General features: G+C 37.3%; 1 protein-coding gene across 5 annotated transcripts in view; it reads right to left on the bottom strand.

Annotated features, from left to right (window-relative positions):
* The window catches only part of MCTP2 (multiple C2 and transmembrane domain containing 2), a 235,533-nt gene that overhangs the window by 81,356 nt on the left and 138,690 nt on the right, over nucleotides 1-15,487 (bottom strand). For all 5 annotated transcript variants that reach the window (XM_057303625.1, XM_026510399.4, XM_057303624.1 and 2 more), the window contains one exon: nucleotides 2,418-2,519. In XM_057303625.1, the coding sequence (XP_057159608.1) occupies nucleotides 2,418-2,519 (102 nt within the window). The remainder of the gene's footprint in view (nucleotides 1-2,417; nucleotides 2,520-15,487) is intronic.

The following is a 15,487-nucleotide window of genomic DNA, read 5'->3' on the forward strand; positions in this document are numbered from 1 at the left end:
ATTGTTTAAAAAAAGGGGGGAGGGCAGCATTTAAATGGACTTCATTCTTCTCTTTTTCTTGTTCAGGACTGGGAAGAATGTGGAAACCAATATCTTCTGACTCTCAGGCCTTTGGCAGGGAGCAGAGCTTTGGAGGACACCCCTGGGCTCTGCATGTGGTCCCGGGGATCTCATTTCACCAGCACACTTGGGTAGGTCAGACTGGATCCAGGAGACTCCAAGAGCATTGTACCCACTTTGCAAATCAATGGAGGTATTTTAAACCACTGTGGAGATTGGGTTCAGGAGACTTGAACCAGTTTCTAAGTAAAACTTCCTTCCGATCAAGGTTTTGCACAATTTTCACCAATAATAAACACCTTGTCTATGAAAATTGGTTTCCCGCTTATAAAAACATCTTTCCACAGAGAATCTCATTTCCTCTCAAGTCTATGGAAAAATAAGTAGATGAGTCATTTGAGACCCATTTTATGGGGAAGAAATTGAGGTTCAGAGAGATTTCCTGGCTTGTCCCAATCACCGTCCTGAAGAAAAATTCAATGAAAAAAATTCAAGTCCCTCTCCACTCCATCGGATGGACAAATGAAAAATGACAGAACTGACATATTTGCTTGGTAAAGCTTTCTTCCCTAAAACTCAGGTTTTACCTGTGTGCCTGGTCTAAATACAAGTGCTTGCCAGAAGGAAACAGGACATGAAGGGTCATCGGTAGTAAACACGCACAGAGGATTTCCTTGAAGGGAAAGGGAACTCAACGGGAAAACCTAGGAATTAACACCACCACCCCCAGACTGGAGACAAAAAATAGAAAAACGTCCCTGCCATTGATTCTATGAATCATTTCTTTCTTTTTTTTTTAATGTTTTTGTATTATATTATGTTAGTCACCATACAGTACATCCCTGGTTTTTGATGTAAAGTTCGATAATTCATTAGTTGCGTATAACACCCGGTGCACCATGCAATACGTGCCCTCCTTACTACCCATCACCAGTCTATCCCATTCCCCCACCCCCCTCCCCTCTGAGGCCCCCAGTTTGTTTCTCATAGTCCATAGTCTCTCATGCTTCATTCTCCCTTCTGATTACCCCCCTTTCTTAAATAAACTAAACAAGAAGTGGGTTAGCATAGGACTCGGCAGAATTAGAAGGATCTGGATCTGTATGCTGACTCACTCATTTATTAGTAAATCAGCTCTCTTATTTAATTCCATTTGCTCATCATAAAATGGCATTAATGATACCTATTTACCAGGTTTATTGGGAGGATTAAATGCAATAATGTCAGAGCCTGGCCCATTGTAGGTGGCCACTAAATGGCTGCCATTCTTATAATTACTGTAAAAGCTCCATTACCCTACATTCATTTATACCGCTAACTGGATTAACCTGAGCTCTCCTTTTCCTTTCCGGAACCTGCCGCTGATACCATGGCATATGCATGGTCCCAGCTAAGTAGGCCACGTCTCTGCATGCTAAGGAATGTCTGCTCAGCTCACAATAACCAAGTCACATGCCTACCGAGAATCATCTGCGCTAACTCCCAATCTTGTTTCTGCCAGTTTTGCCCATTATTATAATTCCACGTTTTAATCAATTATCATATAAATCATTGAAATCCAAGCATGGACCAGAAGACTTGAAATTCGTGTTGCTCTAGAAAGCCTTGATAAAGGTCAGTCCCTAAAAAGATACTGAGGTTAAGATTTTATGGAAAAAAAAAAAAACAGACTGGAAAATTCTATATTCAGATTGTCCTGTATCTTTAAAGTAGATCTCCACTTAAAAAAAAAACAAACCTGAAACTAGATATTATTTTAGAGGTAATATTTATGCAAGAAATATGTGACAGAACTAAACATAATAAGTCCATGCTATAAAAAAACAGATTTTATGCCCATACCTAAAGATTGGCGAATGAGTATTTAAATATTTTATATTAAACTAAAGGTTGAAGATAGGTTTTAAAAATTCCTCCTTTAACTGTGGTTTCCAAATGAGTAACTACTTCTCTTGGTAGTGGTGGATAGCAGGACATCGACCGTAACAAGTAAATTACATGTCAGGGGCTTGAAAATACCTCTGTCTGACCACCAGCTGTGGCCTTGGAGAAGATTACTGGAAATAAAGCTAACAAACTAATTTCTCCTTTTATTTATTTTTTTGTTTTGTTTTTTCCTTGACATTTGGATGTGCTGGGAATTAAACACCATCATTTCTACTGGTCAAGGGGATTAATACCAGTTGAAAACTGGATTGTCCCACACTGATTTTATAGTTGAGGTTTAGAACCCTGTTCTCTCTCTCTAGCTGCAACATTTCTGAAACATTTTACACAGATTTGAGTCTCGCTAGGCTGGTCATCTTTTACTTAGGTACAGAGAAGTTGGGAGGTATGGCTGGCCCAGCTAGACTTACCGGATTATATATGAGGTCCATCTCCAAGTAAATAGCTCCTTTAAAAGCTTGTTCTAAATCTTTATTCTTCAACACGTAGCAATTTGGTTGTCCATCTCGAATCTGTCATGAATAATAGATAAAATACCAACTTTCTAGGGGGTTTAAACTGAACTGGCAAAGTTGAGACTGTACAATGCACACACAGATTAAGTAGATATTCAGCAAATATTAAACCCATCATATATCAACTTTAAATTCTACAATGCTGTTATAACTGATAAAAAGATAAAGTAACAGTCAACAGGCTGAAACAGGGTTATTAATGGAAAACTAGTGGTATAAATTATTAGTAGGTTTACATGGGCTTTCCTTCAAAAAATCCCAGAGGTTATACATTTTCATTAATTAAAAATGATAAATATTCTACAGAATTCCTGGCCAGGACTTCTCAAGATTGCCAAGGTCATGAGAAAAAGGAAAGATTCGGAAGCTGTCACAATTCAGAAGACAGAAGGAGACAAAATGATTAAATGCGATGGGGTACCCTGGGTTGGATCCCAGAACAGAAAAAGAACATCTGTGGAAAAACTGGTAATGTCCAAATAAAGACCAAACTTTAGTTGACAATAATGCACAGTGTCTGTTTTCTTTTTTTAGCTTTGACAAATGTACCATGGCAATGTGAAGAATTCACATTAGGGGAAACAAAGTGAAGGGTGTATAGGAGCTCTAGATTATCCTTGTAACTTTCCTATAAATCTAAATTTATCCCCAAGTAAAGAGGTTATTAAAGTATTTTTAAGAAATGAATAAAGGAACTGATTTTAATAAAATGATCAGTGTTTCACAGCCATGGAGCAATGCACATTAAATCCATGAACGTAGCTGAATCTGAGGTCAAAATCCAAAGATATTTACAGTGCACAAAATGCTGAGAAGTTTTCAAAATAAACAAGTCCCTCTGATATCCTCTCTCAGCCAGCAGGTCACATCACTTCCATACCCTAACCTGCCAATGGACCCCAACATGTAAGGCATCCCAGAAAAATACCTCCTGTACCATTTTGGAAATGATGTGGGTTCCACCAAGGCATTCTCTTTCCAGATTCGAGGGCACTCACGCTTTTATGATTACACAGTAGTCTATGCATTGATTAAACTTGTGGTTTGTAAGAAGCATCCCTGTTAACTCCAAAAGGACCTCTGCAAAACTTGAACTAACCAAAAGCTCCACTTGGGATTGTAATAATCAAAGATTTGAAATAACGTAGGAAATTTGACGGCATGAAATTTGAGCCATATTTTAACTGACTATTGCTGTCACTACAAGCATTCAGCACAAGTGTTCTTATAAACAGTGGTGGAAATGAGTTGAATAAGTCATGAGGGAAACAGAGTCATTCCACTTTACAAGGAAGAGGTTATCTTCCTTCCCAAAGTTACCCCACCTCTCAGATTGAATAGGTTTTAAACAGAAAGATGGTTTTCCTGGCCAGTGGCTAAGAGGAAGGGGGTGCCCCATAAAGACCTGGTTTCCTTCCTCAACGGTGTCCAAACAGGATTCTGAGCTTCCTCTTTTATCCACAGCCTCACTTAATAAATTGTGGGTGTTAAAGTTGAAAGAAATAAATACAAAAACAGCATGACAATTTGCCAACCTGACTTCAGTCCAATTTGGCTGTGCCTCAACCCACAGTCATTGTACTGTTATCTTAAAATTTCCATGATTTCTTAAGGGTTAGGAAAGGCCAACAGAAGAATATGAGGTATCAGTAGAAAAAATATATTTTATGGTAATTTCTTTTTCGGTTTTTGATTTTTTGTAAATGATCTTTTCCTCTTTTTCAATGTCCTAGTATTGTGTCAGCAAAACACAGAATCCACCCAGGGATATTAAATCAGTTATTGAAGCTAGAGATATAGCATAGGCTATTCATATTGGGTACTTTCACATAATAGTATCTTAAAACTTATCAATTGCAAGTTTACACATTTGAAAAAACTTTGAAAAATTACAGAAAAAAAAATGTCCCTTTGAACTTCCACAAATATCACAATTCCTTCCCCCACATAGAAATTAGATAGGAATTTGGCATGTAGCCTTCCTAAATTTATATTAAGAATTTATATTCATAAATAAATCCTTGAAAAAAGTAATTTAAATTTTTTGCCTGTGTGAAACAGTATTTTGCAACCTCACTTTGTATCTATCAATGTGACTTGATAATAGGTATGCAGTATACAGATCTGCTTTTTTTTTTTTTTTTTTTAAGATTTTTTATTTATTTATGTGACAGAGAGACAGCCAGCGAGAGAGGGAACACAGCAGGGGAGTGGGAAAGGAAGAAGCAGGCTCCCAGCGGAGGAGCCCGATGTGGGACTTGATCCCAGAACGTTGGGATCACACCCTGAGCCGAAGGCAGACGCTTAACGACTGTGCCACCCAGGCACCCCAGATCTGCTTTTCTTTAAACTGCTATATAATATTCAGAATATGAACTTAGTTATTAATTCTCCTATTGATGAACATTTGGTTGATTCCAATTTCTCAATCTATCTGCCATAAGGAGTATCTTTTGGGAAAAGGGAAAGAGGAAGGGAAAGAGGAAATATCTTACTTTGTACTGGGATATGTTTCAGTTAAGAGCAGGTCAATGTATTTGAATATTTAGTATTATAATTAAACACCGAAATAGTAATCAAAGGTAGTATTTTTAAAAGATTTTCATTTTTCAGTCTTTATATAATTGAACTTCTAACACAAGAATAGAGAATAAAAAGTTCTGTAACACCCAACTTGCCAAACTGCTGTATGAGAACATCTATCCAACAGGAAAGGAAAGCTAACCACATTTTTCCTGTCGAGAGAAGGATGTTTATCATTTATACTTAGAGCACAGAAAATCATTTCTGGCAGTTTATGATTATAAAACCTCTGTTAAATAGCGGGACAGTTAAACCACAGCCAAAAGAAAAGTTAGAGCAAAGAATCTATATATACTTTTGTCTTTTAGATATGAGATAGTCACTTAAATTAAGACGTAAGCTTAATTTTTAGGTCTCTGTTGATGAAGGCAAAAAGGAATGATAGTTTTCGATTTGTGACAAAGGAGGTCTCTAAGTTCATCCGGGGAGTCTTCTTGACTTGACATCTGGGATGATTTAGTTTCACTCCAAGATAAGGGTCATTGAATAAAATAATAGATAGTCTTTACTGTTATGAGAAAATTTTGCAGACTGACCTTACCACACACATTTTTGCATGCTTGCCTATTCATAGGTGAAGAGCACAGATATTAGGCAATCTTTTGGGGAAGGCATCTCTGCAGAACAGTAATACAGATTTAATCTAATTAGAAATCTGACTTCAACAATCAGGGAAATGGGTATTTGCATGTCCCTTTCTTTTCATAAACAATGTATCTATCAGAAAGCTTTTATGAAGCGCATGCTAACAGTTAATTCCTGGTGAAATTAGCCAGTGAATACAAGAGTACAGGAAGTCTGCTTCTGAGTAATGATTCAGGGTTTTGGAGCCAGAGGACAAGTTACAGAGAAGATAGTCTGGTTTAGATTTTAATCTGACCTGAAATCATCTTTAAACTATTCAACTTTTTTTTTCCTACTTAAAAGAATTTAAAACCTTCTTTAAAAAGCTTAGCATCATGTTTATGAGTAACTTTCTAAAAGCTTGGTGAATAAACTATTTTTTAGTCAAAAACATACTGCATTCATTTTTTAGAAGACAGGATTTTTTAAAATCTGCGTGTAACAGACGTTAGTTATGTGGAACAGGGAACAAAATCATTTTCTCATCTCGAACTCCCTTTAAAGAATCATCATTATTATGCTTTGCTATAAATTTCCTTGATGTGACCAGTTACCAACTGATGCAACAGAAAAAGCTAATCAGAATCAATATCCATGAATAAATCCATCAATTGGTTTAGGGAGGGAAGATATATATTTAAGAGGAAAATCCAAACTGAAGAGCCCTACTGATTCCCCCAGCTTGACCCTCATGGGAAAAGTGGAGAACATTTGGGTATAAACAAGCATGCCACTAATCAGACACTTTTCTTTCCATGCAAAGGGGGAAATGCTTTAATGTGACAACATTACAACAGTTGGGCCCAGCTGAGGCACAGACAAAATGACTCTCCAATAAAATGTGAAGAGGACAGACATGTGCCTGGGTAAGGGGAAACTAAATACTCTTTACTTGGTAGTGATTCACATTCATATCCCTACTTGGAAGCAGGCGTGCTTCCAATGGCATGAGTTACAAACAGCATGGGAAATTACAATGCCCACAAGGTTATTATTTGCCTGGATGTAAAGTCAACCACCAGCCAGTGGAGATGGCATTGAATTCATTACCCCAGACCCTCACCAATTATATCCCACCACTTCTCCCTTCCAAGGCCATCCATCCCACCAAAACCCAGCTCTGAACCATGGAAATAGCAGAAAACTTTGGTGTACCCAGCCAGCATTTATCAACTCCTCTCTCTAAAATATAAGCTATCTTACAGAAGTAATATATATTAATTATAAGAATTGTGTAAAATTTATAAAAATGGTTTTACAAAGTTTTTACGGGGGTGCCTGGGTGGCTCAGTCGTTAAGCGTCTGCCTTTGGCTCAGGGCGTAATCCCAGCATTCTGGGATCGAGCCCCACAGCGGGCTCCTCCACTGGGAGCCTGCTTCTTCCTCTCCCACTCCCCCTGCTTGTGTTCCCTCTCTCTCTGGCTGTCTCTCTCTGTCAAATAAATAAATAAAATCTTAAAAAAATTAATAAATAAAATAAAAAATAAAAAGTTTTTACAATATTACATGTTTTTAAACAAGAAAACACACATATCTAGTTTTTAATGTACATTTGTATTTCCTTATCTTGTGAAAATAGGAATGTAGTGTATTGCATAAAATTTGGGACTCCAGAGGCAGATGAACTGAGTTTAAATTCTGATTCTGCCTCAAATTGGCTGAATAACTTTGGACAAGTTACATAACTCCCTCTGTTCATCAGTTTCCTAGTCTGTAAAATGTGAATAAAAAATGATGTGTATCTCAGAGGTTGCTATGAAATAATCAGACAGCAGTAAAGAACGGTGACAAGTAGAAATTGCTTATTAAATAATATCTTTTAGTCTTATATTAATTTATATACTTTTTAATCACTGTCTTTTAGATTAAAAAAAAAAAAACCAGGGGAAGCATTCCCCAATGTAATAACTTAATTCTTGTACATAATTCAGAATAGTTCTTTACCTTATGAAGATTCTATAATTAACAACCAATCCTTCATTGCAAATCACTAAGACTATCTCCAATTTTTAACTGTAAACCCTGCGATAATTTTATGTGTAGCTAACTTTGCGTGTCTACGATGCATCCCCAAAAATAAATTCCTAGAGGTGGAAGGGTTGAGTCATAGGATATACCTATTCTTGTAGGTTTTGGCCAAGTATTACCAGTTAGCCCTCCTAAAATGTGATATTAATTTCTACTCCTAGCCTCAGTGAATAAGCCTATCCATTTCCTTGCAACTTTGCCAACTGCAAGCATTTTTATTTAATATACAGCAATTTCATAGGAAGAAAATGGCCTCAGGTTGTTTTAATATGTGCTTTTTTTTTTTTCCCCCAACTAATGAGACTGAACATTGTCTTTCCTATGTTTATTAACAGTGGGCCATGGTAGGCCTGGGAAGTCAGGCTTAGAGTCAATTCCCATTTCTGGCATTTAGCATCTGTGTGGCCATGAGTAATTGCTGTATCTCTCCCAGGTTCCGTTGCCTTTCTAAAACAGATACCTAGAATATAAATGCTCAGAGAGATGTGTAGATTAAATTTTAACCCATTTTATCAAAGCACCTTCTGCAAGCCTTGTACCAAGTCCCGTTCCCTCCAACAGCAGTGGAGAGAGTCCTTCATCATTACTGGTAATGAAAAACCTTTACCATATTTTTTAATGCAATTGCTTCAACCAATCTGATCATCTAAATCAGTTACTCCTGCAAGGTGATGAAGATGATAGCTTACGCTGTAAGTGGGTCCTGTTTCTACTGTACTCACTTCACATTCTTCAAACTATTTAAATCCTCAGCACAGCCTTCAAGGCAGACATTATCATTATCTTCATTGCATCAAGGAAGACACGCAGACAGAGAGGTTAAGTAACTTGTCAATTATCACACAGCTAATTAGGAGAAAACACTGGGGAGCAACCCAGGTAGTTTGGCTCTAATCTCTGCACTTTTAAGGACCATGATCATTATTGAATAAAGCAGGAGCCATTCATATGCTTATTAGCTATTTGGATTTCCACCTGTTTGAATTAACTTTTCTGCTAGATTGACTTATCTCTTCCTTATAGATTAAAAAACAAAAACCTTTTGTTAGTGATATTATCCACTTGTTTCTATGTTGCAAGTATTTTTTTTCCTCTGACTTTTTTTTTAATAATAATTTTCTATGTTGCAAGTACTTTTGACTTTGTGTTTTAATTTACAATGGCAATTTTTGTTTTCACCATGTTGACATCTTCAGATTTTTTTTTTCCCCCTTTATCATTCCTGTTTTTCAGGTTGTTTATATAGGACTTTCCCATTATTTTAACAGTTTTATTTAGGAAGTTTGTTCCAAGTGTTTGACCTTTAATTCATGGCAAAATAGTGACTGTGTTCGATGTAACACACTGACGCATTTTTCCCTGATGAGTAAGCAACTGACTTTCCCAGAATCCATTATACAGTGATCACTTCGTTTATCCTTTTCCTCTTTCATCGTCGTTTTTCCATGTCTTTTCATATAGTTCTAGAACTTCCTCACATGGGTCTTAAGCATTATAGTTGTTTTTGTTTCCTGCTTTTAACTCTTCTATGCTTTAAGTTTTTAAAATGTTTTCCTACTGGGTAAGGCCATTGATTTTTTTTTTTTTCTTAATTTTGATCTTGCTTACACCTCACGGACCTTTTTTTTTATTTCAAGATGCTGTTTATTGGGGCGCCTGGGTGGCACAGCGGTTAAGCGTCTGCCTTCGGCTCAGGGCGTGATCCTGGCGTTATGGGATCGAGCCCCACATCAGGCTCCTCCACTATGAGCCTGCGTCTTCCTCTCCCACTCCCCCTGCTTGTGTTCCCTCTCTCGCTGGCTGTCTCTATCTCTGTCAAATAAATAAATAAAATCTTAAAAAAAAAAAGATGCTGTTTATTAATTTCCTTTATATTTACATATAGATGATAGCTGACATCAGATAGCTAATACTGTTTTCTTCATTAAAATATAATTTCTTATATTTTTCCATTGGGTGGGTCTGACATAAAAAGCTTTATTTTAATTTGTAAGCATAGAACCTCATTAAATCTGAAATCTCTCTAATCGTTCAACAGTAAGTCTGATGTCTGTGATGCTTCTGATAGACCTCCTTCATCACGGTGAGGCAGTACTCACCGATTACTACTTTATTAGACTCTGTTTTTCCCAATCAAGAACAGATGTTAAATTTTATCAAGTGTCCCTTTAACATCTATTGAAATTGCCAAGGTCTTTTTTTCTCCTTTAATCTATTAATAATATAAATTACACAATTAGGTTTCCTAATGTGCTTTCATGGTCTTTTCTAATGGTCTTCCATGAAAGGTATAGGATATCCTTTTTTGTTAACTTTGTGTTTTTGATGTCAGAATTCTTCTAGTCTCAAGGAATAAATTCACAAATTTTCCATTTTCTTTTATGTCCTTAATATATTTGAGTAGTGTAAGAATTGCCTGGGCCCTTAAGGTTTTAAAAAACTCACTCATTAAACAATTTGAATCTTTATTTTCTTATTTGGAGGAGAAGATGAAGGGAGAAAAGTGTGGATTTACCTGATGATTTTCTACTGATATTTCCATAATTAATTATTTCACTAAAGAATGCATTCAGTACCTGACATTCATGTTTCTCTAATTGTGTTTTAAACATAATTTTTCTTGCTATTTTTACCCATTAATTTTTCCAAATGGGGAGCTATATTATCTTTATAGTAATCTGGGGAGATTTTATACCTCTGTAACACCCAAGCTCCCTCATGGTATATCCCTATTCAAGTTTTCTTCCTTACTCTTCAGTAAAATTTATGTTCTTCATAGTGATTCCCATAGTTCTTGTTTCCTTATTCTTAATAATATATGCTTCTCTTTTTTTTTCATTAACCTTGTAACTGGCCTCTCCATTTCATTGGGTTTTAGAGAAACAAATACTTGGATTTATCAGATATACCATTCACATATTTTCTACACTTTTGTTCTTTTTTAAATCTTCATAAATTCCTTTATAATTTTCTTAATTTTCGTTTATCTTTTGTTGCGATGCATAATTGATTTTCAACCTTTGTTGTTTAATTCTAAAAGCATTCTAGGTAAGGATTACCTCTGAATAACACTTCTGGCCCTTATCCATAGCGTGTATGTCTAGTATTTCATTGCTTATTTCTAAAAAGTCTACAGATGTAGTTTTGATGTCTACATTAGCTACTTGGGACTTTTTTTTTCCACCAAGTGTTTTGATACTTGTTTTATTTTTGTTATTAATTTATATTTGCCCACCACTGCGATCACACATAGTTTCTGACTTTTTGGAATCTATTGAGGCATTTGTGAGCCCACAACATGGTCAATATTCAAGCGCATTAAATGGGTATTTGAAGAGAATATTTTATATAATTATGTGTGTGTATACACACTACATTAGATCAACCTTATTGCTTGTTCTCTAAAATTTGAGAATCACTGCTTTAGCATGCCAAAACTTCACCTGAGAACTTGCTGAAAAAGGAACTTTCCAGAGTCTCATCCCCAGAAATTTCATAGCTGAAATTTATCAGAATCCGCTTCATGGCACTTGGACTTTCAAACATTTGGACCTTTAAGAAACATCACCATATAGCCTTCTTTTTTGTTTCTGATATTTTGAAAGCTGCATAGATAACATAATCATTTTGTGTTTCTTTTTTGTTTTGTTTTGTTTTTTGTTTTAAGATTTTATTTATTTATGTGACAGAGAGACAGCCAGCGAGAGAAGGAACACAGCAGGGGAGTGGGAGAGGAAGAAGCAGGCTCCCAGCAGAGGAGCCCGATGTGGGACTCGATCCTGGAATGCCGGGATCGCGCCCTGAGTCGAAGGCAGACGCTTAACGACTGCGCTACCGAGGCACCCCTCATTTTGTGTTTCTAAGTTGGTAATTTTTTCTTGTATTTCAATTTTTTTTTAAGATTTTATTTATCTATCTGTCAGAGAGAGAGAGGGAGAGTACAAGGGGGAGTGTCAGGCAGAGGGAGAAGCAGGCTCCCCACTGAGCCAGGAGCCCAATGCCAGGCTCGATCCCAGGACCCTGGGTTCATGACCTGAGCTGAAGGCAGACACTTAACTGACTGAGCCACCCAGGTGCCCCACTTGTATTTCAAATATTTTTTGAATATTTCTGTGGGAAGTATTCTATGGGAAACTATTCCGTGGGAAACTATTCCCATAAAGATTCATGTCTGCTATAAGGTTATTGGCAATGAAATCGTTTTTGGACTCAGGAAATAACCTCCTCTGTATATTTCTGACTTCCCACTTATTTACATCCACGTGTAATACTTTTGCCCACCCAGTTCTGTTTGACCACATTTGAGGCCTCTCGAAGCAGCAGCAGCTAGATTTTACTCTTTTACTCAATGTAAGAGGTTTTTTCCATTTAATAGAAAAGTTTAACCCATTCAGCACTTACCATCATGTGCAGGGTGCTTAGATTTATCCTTGCTACCTTCTTGTGCCAAGACATCGAGGAAATCCACGAGGCAGTCTTTCTCCCTTAGCCTGTCCATCCTAACCAAATCCCATCCTCCTTGGTTCATGATAATTCCCAACATGTTAAAAGCACCCTTTCCAAGTTTCCAGGGCCATGGACAATTTAGCCTCATTTTATCTTTTTTCTCTTTATTTCCAAGGACATATTGGAGCAGGACTGGCAGGAAGGAGAGTTGAATGTTTATGTTTTAGCCATTTAAGAGTATTTAGGTGGCTATACATCCATAAATATAAAAGTAAAATATAAATATTATTTATTTTAATGGCCAAAATTTCATCACGAACTTTAAAAAATATATGATTGTGTAAACATGTCCATTACAATACACAAAACCCATCACAGGTGAAATGGGCAAATAATTGGAAATGCAAATGAAGATGTGTATGGACGTTTATTCTGTACAAGCAATTACAGAAAATTTGTCCCATAAAACTAATTAGGTGAAGCTATTCCTGTGCACGTGAATTCACAGAGAATGCTAAGGGCTGCACAAATCCTATGCTTCTGATCATGAATTCACCTGCACGTGTTGGCACGGCTTACACAGGAGGTCTCACACTTGGATCAAAAGGTAGGACCTCCTCAGGTTACAGATGATTTTTTTTTCTTAGATATTAGGAAATAACAATGAAGAGAGAGATGCCTTCCTTATTTTCCAGAGAGCTGATTTTCAAAGTCTTCCTACATGGGGCCCTTCCCTAATTTCCGAGATGATAAACACACGTCTGCCTCAAAAGAAATGTCCTGGAGGAGAAGAACCCAGATTGATTTTTCAGGACAAAATGAGACTCCTTAACTGAGACTAGAAATGTTTAAATAAATCTAATGGACTAGGCTAATAATTCGGAGATGGTGTCTATGCTGGAAATATTTTAAAACTCTGTGTTTTACCGTTTTCCAATGCACACTCACTATGTTATTGATTAGAAGATATTTGGAGTTATGTGAAAATGGGCAAATATTAGAAGTCTTCAGATGAGAATCTAGGCCAGCTGCAATTTTCTGTTTTTAATCATGAGTAACAAGCCTTTACATATCTATAGAACCCTTTCAAAACCAACTATTTTATTAAAAAACTTGAACAGAAATGAAATGACCCAGTGGCCTGGATTCTTTCAATTCTGTATTATCTAAGCATACGTACATACTCTGAACAATTCACTGCATTAACAGATATACTGATTTTAGAACATGGATTTTAAATGAGCCAATAGTCAGCCAACACATTCACCCTGATTAAAAGATACAGTGAATTCAGAACAGGCTTTTTATTTAACAGGCTGAAATGCACTTAGCACATTATCATTTTGAGAGAGATTAAAAGTTGAAGTACATTCAATACTTTATACTTAGACATTTTGAAATGTACTTTGCATTTTCTCTGAAAGTGTAAATCAAGTTTTAGTTTATGACTTGATTAAAGAAAATGTATTCTTACAAAAAGATATTCATACTCTTCTCCAAGAAATACAATTTTTGTTTTTAAATAGAAAAAAAAGGGCATTATTGAATACGATTTCATATCCTATACAGGTAAGAGTGAAGCACCGACTATCCCATTTTTATAATTCTCTCTTATATTAAAAAAGCAGAGAAATAAGACTTTCTCCTAAGAGGCACAATAGAAGGGTTCTCTCTTTGATGCTTATTTCTGGAGTTTCAACCAATCCCTCCAGGAAAAGTCTCCCTCCCTAACTTGCCTCATCCTGGAGCCAAAACTTTCTTCCTAGTCTACTGCTCTGATATCTCCAACCCCAGGCTGAAAGCCTTTGGGTTCTCCCAGCTAACAGAATAAACCCCAACCTCCCTCAACCCTTCTTGAGCAGTCTGCAGTCCTCCCTCTCCAGCCTCCCCGCTCACCCTGAGCACCAGGCACGAAGGCCCCTCTTTGTTTCCAGAAGGTGGCCTTTCTCTTACTCCCTGCTTCTCCATTCCTGCTCTACCCTCTGCTTCGAATGGCCTTCTTTCTTTACCTCACCCACCAGTCAGGACCAACAGCAGGATCCTCCTAGGCCAGCTCAAACTCCCCACTTCCTACAGTCTTCCCAAAATCAAATCCATTCCTCCTGCTCTGTTTTCCTGTTCCTTTGATTTAGCGCTTGACATTTCAGATCTTGCATAAGCACCGAGAACAAACTGGTGACTGCCGGAGGGAAGGGGAGGGGGTGGGAGATGGACAAAATGGTTGAAGGAGTGGGAGGTCATCACTTCCGGTTACAGAAGGAGTACGTCATGGGGATGAAAGGTGTTGATGGCAGGGGATTACAATCAATGGTATTGTAACTATGTTGTCTGGTGACGGGTGGTAGACTTGTTGCTTCACTGTATTGTACGCTCACGTGACAGTCTATGTCAACTATACTTCAATAGAGAAAAAACGCATTTCAAGTCTTCTGTGTTCATTCCACACGCGTCACCCAAGATACGCAAGTCTTCAGCTCCGTGTCCTACCTGTCCACACTCTATTGCATTGAGTGGTTGTGTGAAACACATCTTGGTTCTTGCTTTTGGCCTGATATCTACTGAACAGGGGCTCACCAGGGCGGCATAACATCCTCTTAGGAGCCCAGGCTCAGACATGAGACTGCCTATTTCAAATCCAGCCTCTACTACTTCCCAGCAGAACCTTGTACCTCAGTTTCCTATTTTGTAAACAGCCATGATGATAAAGCATGCCAAATTAGTTTTTCAGAAAATTAATGACTTCACATAAGATATAGGGCTGATTAGTTAAGCATGATGCAATGGATATTAAATTAAAAAAACAGATCTAAATGTGAAAACATACTCTCTAAATCACAAGTTAGAATTACTCAAAACTGGAATGATCAGTGAACTAATAAACAACTGAAAATCGGCCTGTTATGAATACTGAGGATTATGGCATTTTTTTTCCTATCATATTTATATCTGCACTTGAGGTAGAGAATGAATTTATTTGGAGCGTGCGTGTAGCAGGTGGACCACTGAACATCAGGAAGAGACGAAATAGATCCTCTGAAGGTCTGATCACTTGCCCAGTGTGTCGGTCAATCGGAAATGAGTCTGAATGGAAGCAGCCACGCTGAAGAGCAGTTGCTGTAACATCTTCAGCTCAACATTCCTGGCCCGCTAAGCCTCCCATGAGAACATGGCTCAGGCCACGCTGACTTTACACTTTACGTGGTAGAGAACAGTCAGATCTGGGTTTATTTCTCTGTGTGCCACCGCCCTTTTATGTTAGAAGCAGAGAGTGTAAATGAAACCAA

The sequence above is a fragment of the Ursus arctos genome, unplaced genomic scaffold, assembly GCF_023065955.2.
Source record: "Ursus arctos isolate Adak ecotype North America unplaced genomic scaffold, UrsArc2.0 scaffold_28, whole genome shotgun sequence".
Lineage (NCBI taxonomy): Eukaryota > Metazoa > Chordata > Mammalia > Carnivora > Ursidae > Ursus > Ursus arctos.